The 25,516-nt window shown below is 43.3% G+C and overlaps 1 protein-coding gene across 1 annotated transcript in view; it reads left to right on the top strand.

The window, feature by feature from the left end:
* LOC137371259 (heat shock protein 105 kDa-like) overlaps positions 1-24,667 on the top strand; it is a 133,422-nt gene extending 108,755 nt beyond the window's left edge. Inside the window, exons 12-18 of the mRNA XM_068033519.1 lie at positions 593-739; positions 4,038-4,178; positions 11,834-11,959; positions 15,097-15,204; positions 22,376-22,495; positions 22,573-22,734; positions 23,996-24,667. Coding sequence (XP_067889620.1) covers positions 593-739; positions 4,038-4,178; positions 11,834-11,959; positions 15,097-15,204; positions 22,376-22,495; positions 22,573-22,734; positions 23,996-24,217 — 1,026 coding nt within the window. The 3' untranslated portion in view covers positions 24,218-24,667. The remainder of the gene's footprint in view (positions 1-592; positions 740-4,037; positions 4,179-11,833; positions 11,960-15,096; positions 15,205-22,375; positions 22,496-22,572; positions 22,735-23,995) is intronic.
* Positions 24,668-25,516: the final 849 nt, after the last annotated feature.

Raw genomic sequence — 25,516 nt, forward strand, 5'->3', positions numbered from 1 at the left:
GGCACCCTATCTACAAACACTCACTCCCTCCATCACTGATGCACAGTGGCAGCAGCGTGTACCATCTACAAGATGCAACGCAGCAAGGCTCCTTAGACAGCACCTTCCAAACCCATGACCTCTACCACCTAGAAGGACAAGGGCATAAAATGCATGGGAACACCACCACCTGCAAGTTCCCCTCCAAATCACACATCATCCATATTCCAAGGGGAATGCCTACTAGCTCACCTATGTCTCAGAGCAACTGGTTTGTGCAGAAGTCTTGAGGACAACTATATAAAGTACCAAACACTTGAAGTAAAGCAACAGCCAGAAGAAATCAACAAGTGACTAACATCTAAGTAGTTGATGATCCTTTTAAGTACTGGTGGTTTGTCCTGCTGCTGAACACGTGTTCAGCTATGCAAGATTGAGAGGGCATTAACTAGAGTATTGAACTTCAAAATGGAAGCACTGGTGCCAAACAGGTTACAGTAGCATAGTGGTTATACTTCGTTCTTAAATAAGAGCAGTTAAAATTCTCATAGCAATTAATATAGTTTGGCTGAAATCAGTTTCTACTTTTTTTCTGTGTTTCACTTCATTTCAGAACAAGATCAAGATTCAGGTAGATAGTGGTGAGACTGAAGTTCAGCCACAAGTACAATTAAATGATCAAGAATCTCCACAATCTCCTTCTTCCCCTGAAATGGAGCAAGAAGAAAATAAAGTTGGAAATGCTGAAACAAACTGTAAAGTAAATGATCCATATTATACTTTTTTTTTTATCAACTTCATCACACAATGAAACAAATGCATTTGTATTCTGTGATGTTCAAATAGTTTAAGCTTAGCTTATCTATATAGTATTTGGTACTTTTATATGCCTTTGTGAGGTTTTCCCTTGACCTCTCTGGCTTGTAGGACTTCTAATCTTCCATCGGGTCATTTCCTCTATATTTGGGATCATTCTTGTTCTTTTGTGTACTCTCAATGCATAGAATGATAACCATAATTAACCACTATACTCACAAATGTAGTCTGACCATTGTATTACAAAGCCCTGGCATTATCTGATTTTTTTAAAATCTCTTTTGGCTACTAAGAGAACTTGCATTTATATAAGTGCCTTTCTTAAAGTTCCGAAACACTTCGTAGCCTCTCGGCTAAAATAAAATGGAATCCAGAGGTCTTGTAGGCATATTAACAGAAAAAGAATTGTTAGAGGAGCAGTGGGGCTGATTAGGGATCAAAATGAAGATCTGTTGGTGGAGGAAGAAGGCCTGACTGAGGTACTGAGTACTTTGCATCGGTGTTTACCAAGGAAGTTGACTTTTCCAAAGCTGTGATAAACAATGAGGTTGGTGGGATACTAGGTGAGATAAAAATAGAGGAAGGCCTAGAAAAGCTGGAAGTACTTAAACTGGATAAGTCACCCAATCTGAACGGGTTGCATTCTAGGTTGCTAAGGCAAGTAAGGATAGAAATTGCAGAGGTGCTGGCTTGTCTTTCAATCCTCCTGTAGGTACAGGGTGGTGCCAGAGAACTGGAGAATTGCAAATGTTATACCCTTGTTCAAAAAAGTGGCAATTACAGACCAACCACTTGGAAAAGCATGGATGAATAAAGGAGTGCCAGCACAGATTTGCTAAGGCAAATCATGTTTGAGATAACAGAAGATGAATGAGGGCATTTAATAAAATACCACATATTAGGTTTGTTAGCAGAATTGAAGCCCATGGGATAAAAGTGGCAGTAGCAGCATGGATACCAAAATTGTCTAAGATGGAAAACAGTTGTGAATGGCTGGCTGTTTTCTAGATCAGAGTGAGGTATATGGTGGAGTTCCCCAAGGTTCAGTACTAGGACCTTTGCTGTTTTTGATATACATGAACAACTTGGACTGGGGGTACAGTTTTGAAATTTGCAGATGGCTTGAAACTTGAAACAGTGAAGAATATAGTAATAGGCTTTAAAAGACCATAGACAGCCTGGTGGAATAGGTGGACATGTGGCAGATGAAATTCAATGCAGACAAGTGTGAGGTATTATATTTTGGGAGGAAGAATGAAAGTCACTAAATGCTAAGTGGTAAATTTTAAAGTGGGTGCAAGGAAAGAGACATGAGGGTTTTTGCACAAATCTTTGAAGGTGACAAGGTAGGCTAATAAAGCATATGGGATCCTGGATGCATATGGGATCCTGGCTGAATTTAAAGGGCCCCCTGTTGATGGGGGGGGGGGGGGGTGCCCATAGAATTGCGACGGAAGGCAGAGGGCTAGTCGCACTGCAATTAAGTTGGGGCGCAGGAAAGGCTGAAAATGGCCTTCCTGCCCAGAGGTCAATTAAGGCCCTTAAGTGGCCAATCAGAAGCCACTTAAGGACCTCTTCCCACCACCGCTGGTTTAATTCCGCCACACAGGGAGGTCGCCCAATAAAGTGAAACGATCTCTCTGCGGGCTTGGGGGACTATACACCCTCCCCACACTCTCCATTGCTGAGGCCTGCCAGACATGCCTCAGCGAGCCTGCCTCACTTACCTCTCATCCAGGGCTCTAGCACTGGGCCTGCTCCCAGACCTCCTGTAGTACCGGCCACAGCCTATAGGGACAGGGATCTTGGCACTGGGCACTTAATGTCTGAATGCCGTTGAATCGCGCCAGGTGGGGTGATGCTCCAAAAGGCCAAGGTGGGGTTCCCCTCTCCTTTTCGGCCCGGCGCCAGGAACCCCGCCAGTACAACTAAATCCAGCCCACTGGATGCAAAAGACAGGACGTTTTACTATACCTATATAAAGCACTAGTTTGGCCCCAGCTGGAGTATTGTGTCCAATTCTAGGCACATTATGAAGGATGTGAAGGCTTTGGAGAGGGTGCAGAAGAGATTTATGAAAATGTTTACTGGAATGAGGGATTACAGTTACGTGGATAGACTGGAAAGCTGGGGTTGCTGTCACTGGAGCAAGCAAGCTTGAGGAAATTGGATAGAGGTGTTCAAAATGGCTTAGATAGAAAAATGTGGAGAAACTGTTTCCAGTGACTTGAAGGGTAGACAACCAGAGGGCACAGATTTAAGGTCACTGGCAAAGGAACCAGAGGCCACATGAGGAAAAACTTTCTTACACAATGAGTGGTTAGGATTTGGAATGCACTGCCTGATAGTGGTGGATACAGGTTCAATCACAGCCTTTAAACAGGAATTGGATAAATAGTTGAAGGAGAAAAAAATTGCAGAGGTATGGGGAAAGAGCAGGGGAGTGGGACTAACTGGACTGCTGTTCGAAAGAGCCAATACGGAATTGATGGGGTGAATGGTGTACTATTTGTGCTGCACTATTCTATGATTCAAATTACTTTTTTGAGGTGTGATCAATGTTTTGTAGGCAAATGTGGCAACTATTTTATGCAGAGGAAAGCTCCACAAAGAACAATTGAAATAACTAACTATTACTCTGGAGGGCTGAATGCTGGCCAGGACACCAGGATTATTCCTTGCTCTCTTGAAATAGGGCTACAGGATGCAACATGTTACCTGACAGCTGGCAGTTCCACTAATGTACTGCCCTGAAGTGTTAGCCTAGATTAGGTTCAAGTACTGACATGTAGTTTGAATCCACAACCTCTTGACTCGAAGCAGAAGTGCTATTAACCTGAGCTAGGAATATATCCCATGTATTAATTGTTGTTGATCATTCAAGTTCTCAATACAAGTTGTGTAATATTTTGTGCACCTCTTGCATGGTAGGCAAACATTCTTAACTAATCTCCATTTTAATCAACTTCTGTCTCCATGTACAGCCTTATCAAAAGTGACCTTTGTAAGAAGCCACCTCCCAAAATATTAACCCCAACCTGAAAGGTAAATTAATGGCCAAATTGCTTTAGGCAGATAAAATATTAAGCTATCTTGCATGATAAAAGACTTCCTAGCAGGATTTCTTTGGGAGTGTGGTAGTGGGGGCAGGGGGAAAAGGGAGAGATAATGTATATAAAGTCTGATTTTTTTTCTTTAAATGTACATATTGCATTTACTTCGTTTTGGATTTCTACCCGCAGTCCAGTCGTGAAAAGAAAACTGATCAGCCTCCTGATCCGAAAAAGCCAAAAATTAAGCTAAAGACTATTAATCTTCCGATTGAAGCTAAACTGGTGTGGCAGTTCGGGAAATATTTACTTGACATGTATTTTGAAAAAGAGGTAAGTAGAATATGGAAATTATCCAATTTCTGTCTCTCTCTTGATTTAAAGGAAGAAGTTCAGGGAACTATAGACCAATTAACTCAACATCAGTGGTCGGAAAGATAGTGGAATCCTTGCTCAAAAGCACCTAGAAACTGAAAATATAATGAGTAGTCGGCACAAATTCCAAAAAGGAAGGTCACGCCTGACAAAACTTATTTAATTCTTTGAAGAATTTTCAGAATGGGTAATATGATAGATGTAATATATTTAGATTTCCAAAAAGCCTGTAATAAGGTACAGTATAATAGACTCATGATTAAATTCAGAACATATAGATTCAAAGGACAAGTAGCAGAATAAATAGCAAGCTGGCTACAAAAGAGTAAGGGTTAAAGATAGTTACAAGGATTGTGGCTGGGTGTTCCCCATTTACATAAACAATTTGGACTCTGGAATCAGAAGTATTATTTCAAAATTTGTGGATAAGTAAACTTGCAGAATTGCATAATTAGCAAATAAACTTCAATATAGTTAAGTATGAGGTAGTACATTTTGGTAGGGAGAATAAGGAAGCCACATACTCCTTGAAAAATATGGCCCTGATATTTACAGGGTTGCGTGTTCAGATTGGGCAGGGGAGGAGTTATGGACGGGAAACCTGGAGTACAGGTTTCCTGAATATCCTACAGTTTTTAATTGTAGGATGCCTTTAAAGTTTTCTCTCTAGATTTCCTGCCCGATGGCAAGTCTGATGAGCTGCCTACCTGTTGGGTGGAAAAACCTGCAGGAGAAGGATACAGTGAAGGAGCAGGTAGGGGGAGGTAGCTGCTGGGGGTTCTAATGGGGAGTGGGAAAGATCACAGTGGGTGGAGATGGAGGAGGGGTGGGAAAAACATTGGAGATGATGGCCAATTGCGAAGCTTTGAAATTGTGGTTGGGAGAAGAGATTGAGGGGAGTGAAGATGGTGGTTGATGAGGGTCCAATCAGGTAGTTGGAGGTGATGGTCAGGGCTAGAGAATGTGGAGTGGGACAGCAGACAGATTGCAGGGGGGGGTTCATGAGGTAAGCTTGTTGGGTTGGGAGGAAACATCAACTGACCCACAAATTGTTTTTGCTTTCCAACAAAGCTGTTCATTATTCTGCCATTAGCACTCTCTCTCTCTGGTCTCATGCTTTGTCTTTTACTACAACTATTTAGCACTCCTTTTGTATTCTGTTCCAAGACATCTGTCATTTCATCTTTCCTGCCCTCCATCCTATCACAGACTCCCCATTGTTCTTCTTTCCCCCCCGCCCCTCCCACTTTCACTTGCTCAAAGACTTTTACATGTCTAACTTTTTTGTCAGTTCTGATAAAAGGTCACAGACATGAAATGTTAACTCTGTTTCTCTGTACACCGATGTGCCAGACGTGCTGAGTATTTCCGGTACTTTCTGCACTCATTTCAGAGTTCCGGCATCCGCAATATTTTGCTCTTATTTTCGTGCTGCAAATGCACTTGCCTTGTGGATCCACCAGATTTTTCTCAAAGTTCCGACTTTTTGCAGTGAATAGATTTGCTTTCTATTGGGTCAGGGGAACATATGAAATAGGAGCAGGAGTAAGCCATTTAGCCCTTGAAGCCTGCTCTGCCATTCAGTGAGATCATGGCTGATCATCTACCTCAACACCATTTTCCTGCACTATCCCTGCATCCTTTGATGTTTTTAAATCTGTAAAAATCTGTTGATCTCGGTCTTGAATATACTCAATGACTGAGCCTCCAAACCCCTCTGGGACAGACAATTCCAAAGATTCACCACGCTCTGAGTGCAGGAATTGCTCCTCATCTCAGTCCTAAATGGCCTGTCCCTTATTCAGAGACTGTGTTCCCAGCCAGGGGAAACATCCACCCTGCATCTACCCTGTCGAGCCCTGTAAGAATTTTGTATGTTTGAATGAGATCACCTCTCATCCTTCTAAACTCCTGAGAATAAAGGCCCAGTCTATTTAATCTTTCCTCATAGGATATTCCCTCCATCCCAGGAATCAGTCTGGTGAACCTTCGTTGCACTCCCTCTATGGCAAGTTATCTTTCCTTAGGTGAGGAGGCCAAAACTGCACACAATACTCCAGGTTTGGTCTCAAGGTCCTATATAATTGCAGTAAGACACCTATATTTGTATACTCAAATCCTCTTGTAATTAAGGTCAACATAGCATTTACCTTCTTGCTGTACCTGCATGTTAACTTTCAATGACTCATGACCAAGGACATCCAAGTCCCTTTGAGGTTCAACACTTCCCAGCCTCTTGCCATTTAAGAAATACTCTATTTCTGTTTCTCCTACTAAAGTGATAACCTCACATTTCTCCACATTGTATTCCATCTGGCAAATTTTTGCCCACTCACTGAGCCTCTCCAAATCCCCTTGAAGCATCTTTGCATCCTCCTCACAACTCACACTTCCACCTAGTTTTGTTTCATCTGTAAACTTGGAAATATTACATTTAATTCCCACATCCAATTCGTTGACATAGATTGGGAATAGCTGGGGCCCAAGCACTGATCCTTGCGGTACCTCACTAATCACAGCCTGCAGCCTGAAAACGGCCCATTTATTCCTACTCTCTGTTTTCTGTCCGTTAACCAGTTCTCAATCCATGCCAGTATATTTCCACCCCCCCCCCCCCCCCCCCTATCCCATGTGCTCTAATTTTGTATACTAACCTCTTGTGTGGGACCTTATCAAAAGCTTTCTGAAAATCTAAATTCATCCACCGGTTCCCCCTTTTCTATTCTCCTAGTTACATCCTCAAAAGCTCCAACAGGTTTGTTAAACTTGATTTCCCTTTCATAAATCCATGTTGACTCTGCCCAATCCTACCATTGTTTTCTAAGTGTCCTGTTATCATATCTTTTATTATAGATTCTAGCATTTTCCTTACAACTGATGTTAAAGTACAGTTCTGTAGTTTCCCCATTTTCTCTCTCCCTCCAATCTGCAGGAACCATTCGAAAAGTCTGTAGAATTTTGAAAAATGACCACCAATGCATCTACTATCTCTACAGCCACCTCTTTCAACACTCTGGGATGTAGATAATCAGGTCCAGGGGATTTATCTACTTATAAGTGCCATTAATTTTTCTAGTGCTTTTTTTTTTAACTAATAAATATCTTGCAGTTGCTCATTTACACTAGTCCCTTGATTCTCCATTATTGCTGGGAGGTTTTTAATATTTTCCTCCATGTAGACAGACGCGAAGTATTTGTTTAGTTTCTCTGCCATTTCCTTATTCCCCATTATAAATTTTCCTGTCTCTGCTTGTAATGGACCCATCGTTGTTTTTGCTCATTTTTTTTTCCTTTTTACATGCCAATAGAAGCTTTTATAGTCCGTTTTTGTTTCTCGCTAGTTTACTCATTCTGTTTTCCCTTTCTTAATCTTTTTCTTGGTTCTCCTTTGCAGAATTCAAAAATTCTCCCAATCCTCAGGCTCACCATTTCTTTGGCAACTTTATAAGCCTCTTCCTTTGATCTAATACAATCCTTGATTCCTTTCGTTAGCCACTGTTGGAACATTTTGCTTGTTGGGTTTTTGTGCATTAAAGGAATGTATTTTTGTTGTAAACTATATTAGTTCTTTAAATGTTAGCCATTGCCTGTCTACCATCATACCTTTTAACTTAGTTTCCCAATCCGCCATAGCCAATTTGCCCCTCATACTTTCATAGTTTCCTGCTTGATTTAAGACCCTAGTTTCTGATTGAACGACACTACTTTCAAACTTAATGTAAAATTCTATCATATTATAGAAATATATTAAAGTCTCCTTTACAACAAGATTATTAATTATCCCTTTTTCATTGCACAATGTGAAATCTAAAATAGCCCATGCCCTTATTGGTTCCTCAACTCTATTTGATTTATGTGAGTAACTTCCTCCAAATGGACCAAAAAGATCAAACACACATGGAAAGGGGCCAAGGGGGAGATGGTGGCATAGTAAAGAAAAAGTATATAATTGCACAAAGATAGGTGGCAGGTCAGAAGATTGGACAGAATATAAAAAGCAGCAAAGAACAACTAAAAGATTAAGAAGGAGGGGAAAAAATTAGAGTACGAGAGAAAGCTGGTGAAAAATTTGAAGACTGATAGAGTTTCTATAGATATTTTAAAAAGAAAAAAGTTAACAAAGTGAGCATTGGTCCAAGAGAAAGGGAGTCTGGGGAATTAATTAAGGAGATGGCAGCTGAATTGAACAAATTTTGCATCGGGCTTCACTATAGAGAATACAAGTAACATCCCAGAAATAGCCATAAAATCAGGAAATGGAAAGGAAGGAGGAATTCAAGAAAATTACAATCACCAGGAAAGTGGTACTGAGCAAATTGTTGGAGCTGGGGCTGACCAGTCCCCGGGTCTCAATGGACGTCATCCGAGGTACTTAAAAGAAGTGGCTAGTGAGTTAGTTGATGCATTGGTTCCGATTTTTCAAAATTCCCTAGATTCGGGGAATGTTCCATTAGATTGGAAAATAGCCAGTGTAACTCCTTTTATTCAAAAAGGGAGGGAGATAGAAAGTAGGAAACTACAAGCCAGTTAGCTTAACATCTGTCATGGGGAAAATGTTAGAAGCTATTAAAGACGTTATAGCAGGACACTTGGAAAAATTCAAGGTAATCAGGCAGAGTCCACATGGTTTTGTGAAAGGGAATTCATGTTTAACCAATTTATTGGAGCTCTTTGAAGAAGTAACGTGCTGTGGATAAAGGGAAACCAGTGGATGTACTGTACTTAGATTTCCAGAAGGCATTTGATAAGGTGCCACATCAAAGGTTATTGCGGAAAATAAAAGCTCATGGTGTAGGGGGTAACATTTTAGCCTCAACAGAAGATTGGCTAGCTAACGGGAAACAGTAGGCATAAATGGGACATTTTCTGGTTGGCAAAATGTAACGAGTGGTGTGCCACAGGGATCAGTGCTGGGGCCTCAACTTTTTACAGTTTATATACAGACTTGGATGAAGGGACCGAAGATATAGTTGCTAAATTTGCTGATGACACAAAGATAGGTAGGAAATTAAGTTGGGAAGAGAACTTGAGACTACAAAGGGATATAGATAGGCTAAGTGAGTGGGCAAAGATCTGGCAAATGGAGTATAATGTGGGAAAATGTGAAATTGTCCATTTTGGCAGGAAGAGTAAAAAAGCATGTTATGTAAATGGTGAGACATTGCAGAGCTCTGAGATGCAGAGGGATCTGGGTGTCCTAGTGCATGAATCGCAGAAGGTTCGTATGCAGGTACAGCAAGTAATTAGGAAAGCTAGTAGAATAGCGAGGGGGAATTGAATACAAAAGTAGGGAGGTTATGCTTCAGCTATTGGTGAGACCACATCTGGAGTACTGTGTACAGTATTGCTCTCCTTATTTAAGGAAGGATGTGAATGTGTTGGAAGCAGTTCAGAGAAGGTTTACTGGACTAATACCTGGAATGGGCAAGTTGTCCTATGAGGAAAGGTTGGACAGGCTAGGCTTGTATTCGCTGGAGTTTAGAAGAGTAAGAGGCGACTTAATTGAAACATATAAGATTCTGAGGGGTCTTGATAGGGTGGATGTGGGAAGGATGTTTCCTTTTGTGGGCAAATCTAGAACTAGGGGTCACTGTCTTAAATGGGCGACCCCTTAATTTTAAACTGAGATGAGGAGAAATTTGTTTCTCTGAGGGTCATGAGTCTTTGGAACTCTCTTCCTGAAAAGGCAGTGGAAGCAGAGTCTTTGAATATTTTTAAGGCAGAGGTGGGGGAGTGGGACTAACTGAATTATTCTTTGAGAGAGCTGGCAGAGACTTGATGAACTGAATGTCTTCCTTCTGTGCTGTACTATTCTATGATTCAAACAAAGTTTATAAAACCTGCCCTCATAATTTAAACCTTTATGCCCTCGTATCATTCTGGTGTATCTACACCATACCCTGACAAAGAGTAGTATATCTTTCTTGAGGTGATGTGCCAAAATCTGAATGCAACACTCCCAACAGGGTCTGGCCAAGGTTCTGGACAACTAAAGCACCACTTCTGTCAGGTCTTCCCCTCAGCCTTCTCTGCTCTAAGGAAAACAACCTTATTCAGTCTCTCTCTTCATAGCTGAAATGCTCCAGCCCAGGCAACCTCCTGGGTGAATCTCCTCTGCACCTTCTCCAGTGCAATCACATCATTCCTATAGGGTGGCGACCAGAACTGTACACAGTACTGCAGCTGTGGCCTAACTAGCGTTTTATACAGCTCCATCATAACCTCCCTGCTCCTATATTCTATGCCTCGGCTAATAAAGGCTAGTATCCCATAAGCCTTCCTAACCACCTTATCTACTTGTTAGTCCTCCCAAAATGCATTACCTCGCACTTCTCAGGTTTAAATTCCATTTGATTTTTTTTTTGATTTAGAGATACAGCACTGAAACAGGCCCATCGGCCCACCGAGTCTGTGCCGACCAACAACCACCCATTTATACTAACCCTACAGTAATCCCATATTCCCTACCACCTACCTACACTAGGGGCAATTTACAATGGCCAATTTACCTATCACTTGCAAGTCTTTGGCTGTGGGAGGAAACCGGAGCACCCGGCGAAAACCCACGCGGTCACAGGGAGAACTTGCAAACTCCACACAGGCAGTACCCAGAATCGAACCCGGGTCCCTGGAGCTGTGAGGCTGCGGTGCTAACCACTTCGCCACTGTGCCGCTCATATTTAAATTGGCCTTCCCCCAATTCTCAGTATCTTTTATTTCTGGTCCATCTTTGTCCTTTTCCAAAACTACCTTAAATCTTAGAGTTATGGTCACTATCCCCGAAATGCTCCCCCGCTGACACTTCTACCACTTGGCCGGCTTTATTCCCTAGGATTAGGTCCAGTACCGCCCCTTCTCTTATGGGACTTTCTACATACTGGCTCAAAAAGCTCTCCTGTATGCACTTTAAGAATTCTGCCCCTTTAAGCCTTTTGCACTAAGACTATCCCAGTTAATATTGGGGAAGTTGAAATCCCCTACTATTACCCTATTATTTTTACACCTCCTGAGATTTGCCTACATATCTGCTCCTCTATCTCTCCCTGACTATTTGGAGGCCTGTAGTAAACTCCCAGCCAAGTGATTGCCCCCTTTTTTGTTTTTAAGTTCTACCCATATGGCCTCATTTGAGGAACCATCTAAGGTATCATCCCTCCTTACTGCAGTAATTGACACCTTGATCAATAGTGTAATGCTACCTCCTCTTATACACCAGCCCCCCCATTGCGCCTGAGGATTCTATATCCTGCAGTATTGAGCTGCCAGTCCTGTCTTCAACCATGTCTCTGATAGCAATAATGTCATACTCCCATGTGTTAACCAATGCCCTCTTCATCTGCCTTATTTGTAAGACTCCTTGTGTTAAAATAGATGCAATCCAGCCTTGTATTATTCGTCTATCTGGAAGATGCTAGGAAAGGAGGTGATCAGACTACTGGTATAAAGCAGGATGTCATCTGCATGGAGGGATTGCTTTATGCTCTGCTCTACTAGCCTGAAAAAAAATTGATGCAGGAATCAGTTTTTATGGATGTGGTTCAACTACTTTTCAATCGCAGCATTATTGCACACAGGAGCAGTCGATTCCACTTATTGCATTTCTTTTAAAACAGGCGGATATGATCATGCAGGATAACTTAGAAAAAGAAAGAAGTCATGCCAAAAATGCTGTGGAAGAGTACGTTTATGACTTCAGAGATAAACTGTATGGACCATTTGAAAAATTCGTCAGTACTAAGGTAAGTTTAACATTCCATTCAAGATGACAGATCTAAACGTGAAATGGGCCATAAAGGGGAGAAAAAATCCAGGATGAGTAATTTCTAATTCAAAGTACTTCCCTGCTTTTATATATAATGTATTCAAAATCTTGCACCTCCATTATTTCCTGTTAATTTTTTCCATTATAATTTTCTATGTTCCCATTTAACACTGGAACTGGCTTGCAAACTTGTCATGCAGCACTAAATCCATCACTCTCTCTCACCTTAGCCATTCCTCCTCGCACGGCCCGCACTCCTGTCCAAAGGATGCAGACTTGAGACAGACAACTAGTTTAGCCATCCATCACCAGATTTGACTGGACTATATATTGCACTATTGGGTCCTACTCTCGTCCATTAAAACTGCTTACTGTTCCAGGATCATCCTGGAATGCAAAGATAACCTTGGCTTCTTTTCTCAACTGCAAGCTGTCTTCTTAAACCCCTCTTCCCCCGTCTCTTCTACCCTCAACTCCAAGATGTGCGAGAAACTCATGGACTTCTTTGTCACCAAGATTGAGACCATCTGATCAGCTGCCTCTGCTGAGTCCCTCCCTTCCGCCAGCCCATTGGGCCAAACTTCCTCTAAAGTTCCCATTGTCCAGGCCCTGAACTTGCATCTTTTCCCCAGTTTCTGTCCTATCTCCCCTCACGCCCTCTCCAAGCTCATCTTGTCAATGAGACCCACCTCCTGCTCCCTCGACCCTATTCCCACTAAACTGCTGAACACCCAACTTCCCCTCCTGCTCCTCATGTTAGCTAATATTGTCAATGGTTCTCTCTCTTTCTTTTGGTGTTGTCCCTCCTTTTTTAAATCTGCCGTCACCACCCCTTCACAAAAAAATAATCCCTTGACCCCAACATCCTTGCAAACTACCACCCCATCTCCAACCTCCTTTTCCTCTCCTAAGTCCTTGAACATGTTGTCACCTCCCAAATCTCTGCTCATCTTTCTTCAAACTCCATGTTTTAATCCCTCCAATCAGGTTTCGGCCCCACCACAGTACTGAAACAGCTCTCATCAAAATCACCAAATGACATCCTTTGTGACTGACACAGGTATGTTATCCATCCTCTTCCTTCTCGACCTGATTGCAACCTTTAACACAGTTGACCACACCATCCTCTTCCAATGTCATCTAGCTGGCTGGAACAGCTCTCACCAGGTTCCATTCTTGCCTATCTAATAGCCAAAGTATCAATTGCAATGGCTTCTCTTCCCACTCCGGCATTGTTACCTCTGGTGTCCCCCAAGGGTCTATTCTTGGCCACTCTTGTTTCTCATCTCCATTATCAAAAGCACAGTTAGTTTTCACGTACGCTGACAACACCTAGCTCTACCTCACCATTGCTTTTCCTGACTCTTCTGCTGTTGCTACATTATCAGATTGCTTATCGAACATCCAGTACTGGATGAGCCAAAATTTCGTCCACATTGGGAACACTGAAGCCATTATTTTCAATCCCCACTCCAAACTCTATTTCCTACCAACTACATCCCTCTCCCTGGCAACAGTCTGAGATGAAACCAGTCTATGTGTAATCATAGGTGCTAATCCAATTCCCTTTTGAAAGCCATGGTTTGAATCTGCCTCCACCACTTTTCAAGCAGTGCATTTCAGGTTGTAACCACTCACTGTGTAAAACCAAAAAGTTTTTCCTTCTGTTGCCTTTGGTTCTTTTGACAAACACTTTAAATCTGTGTCCTCTGGTTTTTTTGACCCTTCCACCAATGGGAACAGTTTCTCTCTAGCTACACTGTCTAGACCCCTCACGATTTGAACACATCTATTAAATCTCCTCTCAACCTTTTTCCTCCCTTCCCCACCCCATCTTCTCTTCCTACCCACCCCCCCCGCCCCGCCCCACCTCTCTAGTCCAGAAAAGCTGTGGTCCTAGTACCAACTCGTCCGGAAAGCAGATTTGATGGTGGGGTGGGTGGATGGCTGGAGAATCGGAGCAGAACCACTTGCCACGGAACCTGACACCAGGATTCCTGGTTCCGATCTTCCTGGGGGTGGGGTAGGCCGACGACGTCCTTCCAACCCAGAGGCCAGTTGAGGCCTTTAAGTGGTCTGTTATTGGCCAATTAAGGGCCTCCCAGTCGCCAGCAGAGGAGGTGGGGGGGCCTCCACTGCACGGAGAGGACACCTTGTAAAAGGAGGCACCCTCCTGCAGGCTTGGGTGGAGGGGTGGTGGAGGAGGAGGGGGCCCCTCCGTGGGCAACTTGTGGCTCACAGAGGACACCCAGGAACAGCTTTACTCTCCTCCCCCAGACAGAGTGACCACCAACCCCCCCACCTCGCCGGGTCTTTCGGGCTGGCCCTGACAAGCTCACTTCACCTACCCGTATTCCGAGGTTCCATTGCTGGGCCTGAGTCCGAGACCTCTGCAGTACCAGGAAGAGGAGAAACCAACATACAAATTAGAGAATTAGCAGGAAAACCTTCTTAAGTGGCCACCACTGCTGATACTGCTTCGCTGCTGGCCTTCTGATTGGCTAATAACTCTTGGAGGCAGGATTTCCTCCCTATAAAGTCTTTAAAGAATGGGGATCCCACCTCCTGAAACTTTGACCCCAAAAGACAGGAGGATAGCTCCGGAGGGCCAAAAAATGCAGAAGCAGGTTCCCCCACCTTTTCAGCCTGGTGCTGGGAGCTAGAGCATAGCTGCCGACCCGAACCCGACTGGGTCTGACGACATGTCGGGATCGGGTCGCTCTTCCAGGTCCGGTATTCGGGCTCGGGACGGGTCGGATACGGTGACAGCCAGGACATCAAGGCGGGTAATGTGCCTTTGGACTCCGCACTAGTCTGCAGTGAGCGATTCCATCCAAGATAGAGTACAACCTCTTTAATCAGCTTTATTCCGGTGGTCGGGTCGGGTTGAGTGTGGGGAAAAAATCAAAGGACTCGGGCTGGGTCGGGCTCGGTGTCGGATGTGGTTCTGTCGGGCTCGGGTCTGGTTTAAATTGCAGACCGAGCAGGCGTTTACTGGGAGCCCCGCCTCTTGCACAAAATCTAGCCCTCCATTTGTACTGTTACTTGGATGGGGTAAACTTGTCACGCTGACTTTTAATTTATGATTCAAGATTTTTTTTTTGTGAATTGTAGGATCAAAAAAGATTTGCAGCATTATTGTCTGAGACAGAAAATTGGTTATATGAGGATGGGGAAGACCAGGCTAAGCAAGTATATGTTGATAAGTTGTTGGAGCTAAAAGTAAGTACCATGACATTTATTGTTGTATATGAATTTGAGTAGTTGTTTTTCTTTACAACAAAGATAACAAAACTGTGCATCTAGCTAGTCCAGAATCGATCCCTGATCTGAGTTAGCTGATCTCAGCTAGGTTAATATAGGGGTGCTAGAATTGATCTGTTTCTGTGCAAAAGAGAGGGGAAGAAAATCAGCCAATGCTGTTAATATCCATTGATCCTTGTTGAAATGCACAAGTGATCACAATAGGGTTCTACGTCGGGGAATGCAATAGGTCTTTCAAAAAAAAACTGGGTGTGCTGTAAAATGGGCTGCCGATTCGTTATGGTCTGTTTTACATTTTTGCCAAAGACGATGGTCTAATATCCAAGCCTGCAAATTAAAATGGCTATTTGTGGATGGCAGTGGAGGGCTGTCAGCATCGTTGAAAGATACCTCAACAAGAGTCAATGAGCAGGTAGTTGGGGATGTATTTTAATGTGGGTGAGTGTATGGGTTTGGGAGCATGTGTGGGGGAAGTCCAGGAAAAATGTGAGCGTGTTGAAAGCCTGCTCCAACCTGTGACTTCGACATTTCACTACAGCATATCATGCAAGCCTATTGGGAAAGGCGAGTTGTCAATTTCAATGCTAATCATTCAATTAGAGTGATATTAACTTGGGTTTTGCAGTTTAACTTGGCTTTAAAGGTTCCCCAGGCTTCCTGGGAAGCAAAGTGAGAATACAGCAGCAATTGAATAGAGCTGAAAACATGACAGGGAAATGTGCCAATATGTACTCAGTACTCACAACTGCTTTCTTACCTGCTTGTGTGAAAGAATTTGTTCACCGTACTTATGCTGAAAGGTAACTTCACACTCTTTGGAGGTTTGGTGGCCTGATCTGCACTTTGGAGCTCTGATCTGTCTGCTCAGCATGGGCGCCATGTATGATGTTGTTACTTTGGACCACAGACGAGGACTAGCAACATGAGTAGCAGCAGTAGCCTCCTACTCACAGACCTGCCGTTCCACAGGAGAGAATGGAGCATCAGAGGTGCAGCTGGCAGGATTGCATACCCACCAGCAGACTGTGCAGATAGAGAATAAGCTTCCTCGACATGTCAGACACCAGTGTCTGAGGAGGCTCAGGGTTTTGAGTCAAGTGGTGGCAGACATTTGCAGCCTGCTGGAAAGAGACCTGTTGCCAACTGGACCTGGTTGCCATGCTGTGGCTGTCAAAGTTAACAGGGCACTCAAATGTTTTGCCGCTGGAACCTTCCAGGGCTTTGTCGGAGACATTTGCAGGACCTCTCAGTCAGCACCACACAAATGCTTAAGACAGATGGCTTGGTTGCCAGGGCCACCAATTAAGTCAACTTTGCCTGCGATGAAGCCAGAGCACTCAGGTTTGTGCCTCTGGTTGGCTTCCCACAAGTGCAGGGTGTCATCGTTTGCACGCAAGTGACAATTAAAGCACCCATAATTCACTTAGTGTTCATCAACCACAAGAGCTTCCATTACAGCTGGTGGTGTGCAACCACAAGAAAACATTTATGCAAGCGCTCGCAAGATTCCCGGGCAGCTGCCACGATGCTTTCGTCCTGCGGCAGTCCACCATCCCTAATCTCCTCGCACCTTGAAGTAGTTACTAGCAAGCTACTCGGAGATGAGATATATTCACTTAAAAGTGGCTGATACATCTCAAAAACCTGAGGAATGAGGCCCAGGAGCAATACAATGAATGCCATGTAACCACCAGATGTGTCAACTGACAAGCCATCAGCATACTGAAGATGCGCTTCAGGTACCTGGACAGATCTGGAGGCATCCCTTCATATGCATCAGCCAGGTTCTCCAGATTGGTTATGGTGTGTGGCGTACTGTACAACATTGTGCATTGGCGAGGTTTGGACCTACAGGAGGAACAAAGCATAGAGCTTCTTTTGGAGATTCCCAGGAGGAGAGGGGAGGAGATGGAAGGTGATGCGGGCAATGTAGCACCAGGAGCGTACATATCTTCCAGGGATGCCCTCGTTATTGCGAGGTTCACAAGTTTCACCGGTGCACCAATCTGACAACCACCTGCTCCCCACCAACCCTCAATCATGCCATTAACACAAAGCAGTTCTGCAAAAAAAAAAAAGCCTCCCTTTCACAGCCCCCATTTGTGGTGTCAATATTTCTGTGGCTCAGATATAAAACAGAAACTTACCAATGTAAGTTACCAATGTATAACACACCCTTGTGAAACTACAAATCTTTAATCTTCCTTTTCCTACCACTTCTATGTGCTGCAACCCCTGTGGCTTCAGCAAAGGCAGGTTGCCCAGTAACCTGCTCTGACTGCTGAGATTTTCTTGGCCGACATCTTGTGGGTTTTGGAGGCCATGATGCCCCACCAAAGACTGGTCTGTCTGCATCTTTGCCAGGGCAAACTTAGCCATTAGGACACTAGACTGCATGTGGGGTACTGACTGAGAGGTTGGTAGGGGGGGGGCCAAGAAATAGATGAGAAATGGAAGCACTTTGAACTGCGTCTCCACTTCCATGTACCTTTTCACCATTTTCTCTGACATGGACCAGCTGCACTTCCCTTCTACCAATGTGCTGGAAAACACTTTGCTGCAGATCAATGGGATGATGAAATGCCAAGACTTGGTTTCATTCATTCTAATTTAAGATGGCATTCATAGTGTGTCAGCCATTGGTGAAGGTCTGCATGCACTCGTGATTGCTGCGCTTAATGCTCCCTGCTCCATTGCAAAGTGTCTTGAAGTATTCTGGAGTATTGTCAGAGATGTTGCACTGAGTTCCTGCAGCAAAGTATTGGTGCATTTTCAGAGGGCAGAGGATTAGGTCATCTGTCCACCGAAAGGCTGCAGCAGGTACGAGGGCAACAATGGCGGTGCCTCTGGATCTGCAGCACAGCACTGAGGTGAAGCAGAGGCTACGGAGAGGACAAGCAGTGCGCCATGCATAAGCCAAGTTGGAGCCAGACTCCCCTGTGCTTCTTGACAGTGACAGGTGGCTGCCTGGCAGGCCAATCAATACACCCAGCATCTCGGTGTGTGTGCCCATCAGCGTTCTCCAGTATAACGTCCCATTGAGGTCTTTGTTTGAGTCCTGTGTAGCAGAACTCATTTGCAGCCCCGCACTCCAGTGATCTGGCAAACGAACCATCCTTTGCCCCTGGCCTAACTGCAGCCCACTTGTGCCCTGTGACTCATCATGTGCTGATCCCAAGTCTATACTAGCCTCCAAGACTCTGAGCTGGTGGCTGCAAGTGTTAGATCAAGTGACGGGGCCTTTTCAGCAGTGATGTGATGTTGTTCTCGCTCTTCCTCCTTGGATTGCTGTGGCCGGGCAGGCGGCAGTTCTTGGATGTTTGAAAGCAGGAAATCAGAACGAGATGGTTGGAGTGAGAAAGGGGTTGGCCTGAGAAGCAAAAAGTTTGTGGGCACACCATCAGCAGCTTGCTCACCATGTCAGATAGTAGAATGAGGGTGAACTGGAAGTTAAGGGGCATTTAAGAGAGGAACATACTGTTATCCTCAATGTTCTCAGCGACGTCTGATGCTACGGTCTCTGTCACAGCCAAGCCCATGATATTGAGAGCCAACTCTTCCATGGTGCTCAGGAGATGCAAGTGTCCTTGTCCCCTGCTGGTTCTGCCCTGTTTCTTCCTATTGTGTGCTAATTTCTCATGCAAGAGAGAGGGCAGAATGTCAGTGAATGTGTTTGGGTGATGTGCCTGCCATAGCTGAATAGATAGAGGTATCTGGAGGCAGTGAGAGGTGGGTTTGAGGCTTGCTGGATTGATGTGAGGGTGAGGTGGAGTATCTGGGATGTTGGACGCGAGTTCTGAGTGCCGGGGGTGCATGGGATGAGTAATGAGGGTGTGGTGCATTGAGCAACATGAGGGTTGTAGTGTGAAGAATAGATGTCATATGAAGGTGTATTCACTGACTTTGACCACCCACATGAAGTCAGTAGACTTTTTGTGGCACTGCTGCCAAGTCCTCGGATCCAGACTCTGGGAGTTGATCTTCCAGGCTACACATGCTCCCTTCTGAGCATGGTCCCTGAGGGCCTCCTAACCACACCCTCACCCCACCACGGAATCATGGCATCTTTCCTTCTGTGCATCTCCTCCACAATATCTCCAGCACTGCATCAACCACCCTGGAACTGTATCTGTGCCATGGTGTTCCATTTTCTATGTTTTAAATTTAAATTTTAAATTCAGTGCAGTTTCCCTTTCAGAGGGACCAACAGCTATTAAGAGGAGCAGGCTGGCTGCACCACATGCCATTAGCACAACCCCACTCAGCCCCCTTCTGATGGCAAAGGCAGCGCAAAGACATAACCAGCAGCACGAAACCCGCTTGCCCCTTGCTACAATCATGGAATGAGGTGGGAGCACCAAATTTACATGTTGCCCACTGTTACAACTCAGATAGCCAGGCAGTGAAGGATTAGATTAGATTAGAGATACAGCACTGAAACAGGCCCTTCGGCCCACCGAGTCTGTGCCGACCATCAACCACCCATTTATACTAATCCTACACTAATCCCATATTCCTACCAAACATCCCCACCTGTCCCTATATTTCCCTACCACCTACCTATACTAGTGACAAGTTATAATGGCCAATTTACCTATCAACCTGCAAGTCTTTTGGCTTGTGGGAGGAAACCGGAGCACCCGGAGAAAACCCACGCAGACACAGGGAGAACTTGCAAACTCCACACAGGCAGTACCCGGAATCGAACCCAGGTCCCTGGAGCTGTGAGGCTGCGGTGCTAACCACTGCGCCACTGTGCCGATAGAACTGAAGTCTAATCTTTTATACACTTGCAATCTTTTATTTACAGAGTCACACATATATACTGTGCACTCCAAATCAACAACCACAGTTTCAGCCTGCTCCTATAATTGCACAGGTGAATCCCCAGTTACTGCACACCACCTGAATACAATTGAACACTCAGTTAATACACAATTATCACCCACCTCCAACAGAACTGGTGCAGGCAGGTCACGAATCACAACCACTGTGCCCGAAAATTATTTATTACAAAGGGATTGGGTTATAACATACCATTTGCTTGCTGGAGCTGCGTGCTAACTTTGTGATTCGTGTACAAGGACACTTGGGTCCCTCTGAATACCAGTATTTCCCTGTCTCCTACCTATTTTAAGAAAAAACTCTGCTTTAGTATTTTTCCTACCCAAGTGGATAAGTTCACATTTCCCCACATTATATTCCATTTGCCACATTCTTGCCTCCTCACTTAACCTGTCTGTATCACTTTCAACCTTTTTGTCTCCTGTCAGCTTACTTTCCCACCTAGTTCTGTATTGTCAGCAAACTTGGATACGTTACACTCCAGTCCCCTAATCTAAGTCACTGATCTAGATTGTAAATATCCAAGGCCAAGTACTAATACTTGCTGTATGCCACAAGTTACACCCTGCCAACTTATAGGTGACCCCTTTATTCTTACTGTTCTTTGTCTGTTAAGCAATCCTCTATCCATGCTCATAGAAGCCTCAATCCCATGAGCCATAATTTTGTGTAATAACCTCTTGTGCACCTTAATGAATATTTTTTTAAAATCTAAATAGACTATATTCACCAGTTCCCCTTTATCTACCCTGTTAGTTAAAACCTCCAAAAACTAACAGATTTAACGCATAATTGCTTTTTCATAAATTCTTGTTGAATCTGCCCAAACATATTATGATTTTATAAGTACCCTGATACCATGTCCTTAATAATAACTTCCAGCTTTTTCCCGACTACTATTGTCAGGCTAACTTGCCTGTAGTTCCCTGTTTTCTCTCTCTCCCTCCTTTCTTGACTAGTGGGTTTATGTTTGGTACCTTCCAATCTGTGGGGACCATTCTAAAATCTAAGGAATTCTGGAATGGCAGAATCACAACTTAACAGGCGTTAGCTGGTCATTGGTGGACTCATTGCTGTACAATGTCACCAGGGCTCTACTGAGTCTCCTATTATGCGCACTTTGCTACCAAACCCGATCAGCAAAAATACAGATTAAGGCTTCTTTGATTCTACCAGTTTCCAAACTATGTAGGGCATCTTTGATTAGTTCCATGCATGCATTCAGACTGCATGTCAAGTAGTTCCTCAAAGTAAAAAAAAAGGTATCACTGAGTTAAATAGTTTATGATGTCAACCTCGTCATCCTCCCAAGTTAATGACAGGTGTATAGGAGTTGTTGTTACTAACCTTCTGTGACAATCTGGTGTTCAAAGATGACTGACTGACTGGATGGTTGGGTACTGGGTGATTCAGGATATCCTCCTCTATCTTGGTTAATACCAGTTACTGTGAAATCTTTAGTTTTCCTGAGGGCATTCAGTGTCAACCATATAGTGTGGGACTGAAGTTGCGTGCAAGCCAAACTAGGTAGAGGTGGTAGGTTCCCTTCCTGAACAGCATTAGTGAAAACACTTGGCATCTTTCACAGTCACTTTCTGGTCCCAGCCGACAATTGACCAAATTTTATTGAATTCTATTTATAACTTCTCATGGTTGAATTTCAACTCTCAACCGTATCCTATGTTTGAAAACATTTGAAGACAACTTTTATTGTAAGATGGCACTGATTTTTGTCTCCCGATTTCTTGTAAGATGCCAACTATCTTTTTTGTTAAAAGGCTCTGCGTGAAACCAGCATTCAGTATATCATAGACTTTATAAACTAATTGCTACTCAGCCATTAGAGTTGGGCATTCAGGTTGCAGCACATTTTGGCAGCGCCTGAAGATCTTATTGCCTGTCATATGGGAAAATTCAGAACACCTAGTCAAAGTATTAACCATAATAGGTTAATGCACCTGTTATGCACCAGAAAGGAGAGGGAATATCTCAAGGGGGAAAAACTCAGGGTGTGATTTGGGAGTAGGGGTCAGTTAGACAACCAGGATTAAAGAGCTGAAAGAGGTGGAACAAGCTGAGGTGCTCAAACTGGGAGATACTTGTAAGCAACAAATGGAGGCTCTTGCTCCAGAAGACAATTCAGGATGGTTAGCATGAGCAGGGCCGCTGCCATTTTTGCATACTTCTGAAATTACGTCAGAAGTAATCTTGGATGGTAGAATTTTTTTTAATGTTTTTTTTGTTTACAATTCACTATTACTCAACATATTTTTAAATTCTGAAGAAATTAGGTACCCCAATTCAAGAACGATATCTGGAACATGAGAAACGACCAAAAGCCTTTGATGAGCTTAGACAAAGACTGCAACATTACACAAAACTAGCAGGAGAATCCAGGAATAACGTAAGCAAAAATTCACAAGTAAAACGCATTCTAGTGCATGATGCAGATAGGAAAATTAATGTTCATTTATTTTACAGGCTGAAAAGTATAATCATACAGAAGTTGCTGAAATTGAGAAAGTGGAGAAGTCAGTGAATGAAACAATGGAATGGATGACTAATGCAATGGACACACAAGCCAAACTGAATTTTGATCAAGACCCAATAGTTCATGTGGCTGAGATTAAAGATAAACAAAAGGTTGTATTTCTTTTGTAATGGATTGATATATTGTAACATAGTGTACCTTTCTATGACCATGTAATTAGAATGAGAATTACAAAACTGTAAACTTTGAATGAAATTGGATCAGTGCCAGACACATACGATTCTTGTGCTGAGATAGGCTGCCTTGCAGATTTTCAGAATTTCTTTCTCTGGATCTGAAATCATCCTGGTAACTTCTTTTTCTCTGTACCCTGTCTAATGCACTATCCCTTTTTGAGATAGCAATCAAAACATCATTCCATTTTTAAGAATTGGCTTCATCATTGATCTGCATGATAATGTAAGTTAAAAGTTCAGCAGATGCCTTCCAATACCTGATTAACCTTAATAACTGCTTCACAATGACCAAACTCTTACAGGGTATGTTCAATGATCACTCCCAAATCCTTTTTTCTTTTCAGTGGCTATTCATTCAAGCTCAGATGCTTAACGTTGTCTCGCTAGATTTACTCTGCATTTTATCCATATTAAAATTTATCTGCCATATCTCAGCTACTCCACACAACTGACTCAATTATTTTTGAAGATAATCAGTCTTCTTTCTGTTATCTGTCACTAGCTTAAGGTCATCTCATGCTCTATATCATTCACAACTGTTGTCAACAGCAAACATCCTAAAATGTTATAGAAGCAAAATACTGCGGATGCTGGAAATCTGAAATAAAAACAAGAAATGCTGGAAATACTCAGCAGGTCTGGCAGCATCTGTGGAGAGAGAAGCAGAGTTAACGTTTCAGGTCAGTGACCCTTCTTCAGAACCATTCTGAAGAAGGGTCACTGACCTGAAACGTTAACTCTGCTTCTCTCTCCACAGATGCTGCTCGACCTGCTGAGTATTTCCAGCATTTCTTGTTTTTATTGTCCTAAAATGTTAGTTTTTCATAATCAGGGTATTTTTGATATGCCATTAAGTTCTACTTTGCTAAACCAATTCTCAATCCATGTAGCATAGTGTCATGGGATCTTTTATTCCTACCTGAACAAAGCAGGTGATCTTTTTCTACCTCAACTAAAGGTTGGTATGTCCCAACAATATTCAACTGCCATGGTGATGCATGTTTGAAATGCTTAATGTTAACATCCAAATCTCAACAATGACCAAATTGCTGGGAACCTGATGAAATACTTTTGTAGGAGTTGTGCAGTGATTTTGAACTTGAAGTCAAAGAACATAAGGTCAAAAATTCTTGCTCTTGATTAACAAGTTGGTAATTTTCTCAACTTTCCTTCATAGGAGTTAGACAATATCTGCAATCCGATAGTAACTAAACCTAAACCAAAAGTAGACATTCCTAAAGAAGAAAACCAATCAATGAACAGTAAAACTAATTCTAAAAGTGGAGGAGGAGGAGAGCCAATGGAGAATGAGAACCTTGCCAAGGATACAGAAATTCCTTCCCAAAATGGCGACTGCCACCCAGGAGATAACTGCTCAACCAACATGGATATGGATTGATCTGTGGAGATTTAAAAGGAATATTTTTCCCCTTACCACTTTCTACATTTTTCTTTTAATGTTTCTAAATGCCCAGGCTATTCATAAAGAACTTTTGCAATGCATTTCTTTGGTACCTAAATGGTGAAGAGTTCAGCTGTTTAATATGTACAATGTGTTAGTATAATGCTTAAGAACAATGGTAGTGTTAAATTCCTGTGGAATTGTAAATTTGTTAGTCACCTACAGAGCATGATGCATCAGACTATTTTGTAAGCTATGCTCCATCAAACAGCATGAAGCTCTAACTGGTGCATGTTTCAACAGTAGTTGGGCATATATATGTATTTGTAGTTGTTCTCTTTTTCTGTTTTTGTGCAGTAGTAACATGACAATGGGACTGAAATAATTATAACTGAGTAACTGTTGAACAGAGCAAGCTGTATAGGACTTTCTACTCAAATAAAGTTTTCAACATCAAAAACCATTGTTTTTGACAAGACGATTCTAACTTATTTTAATGATTTACCGCTCCTGCTAAATTGCATGAGAAATTTAGGAAATCAGTTCTACAAAATGAAGTAGAATTTCTGTATTGGTTCCCCAATCTCTAACCCAAAAGTCCCTAAGATTTATGTACTTTCTCTGCAATTTCTGCGAAAGTTACAGCAGGAGATCATAAGATCTCCTGTGGAATTTCCAGATGATTCTCTTTAAAAACTGAACTAATTTATTTGTTTTAATTGGGCTGGATTTTCCCACAGGCCAAATGGCGGTCCTGAGCTTGCACTTACTGGCTGCAAGACCAGCTCAGCAATCTACGGGAAGGCAGCCTCCTAATTGGCTGCCTCCACATTCACCATCCTATTAGGAATGGCAGGGAGCAATCCAAGGGCTGGCAGCTCTGGAGCATTGGCGGTCCCACCAGTAGAAGTAGGAGCTACTGAAGCAGGTCAGGGATCGAGAAGGCACCTCAACATGGAAGTGCCCTCGCTGGCCTGCACAGCACTGAAGAAATATCTTGAGATCTCGGGTGGCAGATCTGTTGGGCTGGAGGGGAAACCCCACCGCTGCATCAGGCTCAGCCCAGATTGTGGTCTTTCATGTTTGTGGCACTGATAATGGAGCATGGAGCCTCTGGATCCGATAGCCTCCTCTAATGTGTCGAGGCCGTCTCCATTGAGTTAACGGTGTCCATGCAGCGGGGTGGTTGCTCCATCAGCAGCAAAATGCCGGCGGGGCCACAATAACGCCCTAATTGAGGCCTTAACCAGTGTAATTGGCTTCGCGTGGAGTAGGCAATCTATCCAATCCACAACC

This window comes from Heterodontus francisci, chromosome 6 (genome assembly GCF_036365525.1).
Source record: "Heterodontus francisci isolate sHetFra1 chromosome 6, sHetFra1.hap1, whole genome shotgun sequence".
NCBI classification, from domain to species: Eukaryota; Metazoa; Chordata; class Chondrichthyes; order Heterodontiformes; family Heterodontidae; genus Heterodontus; species Heterodontus francisci.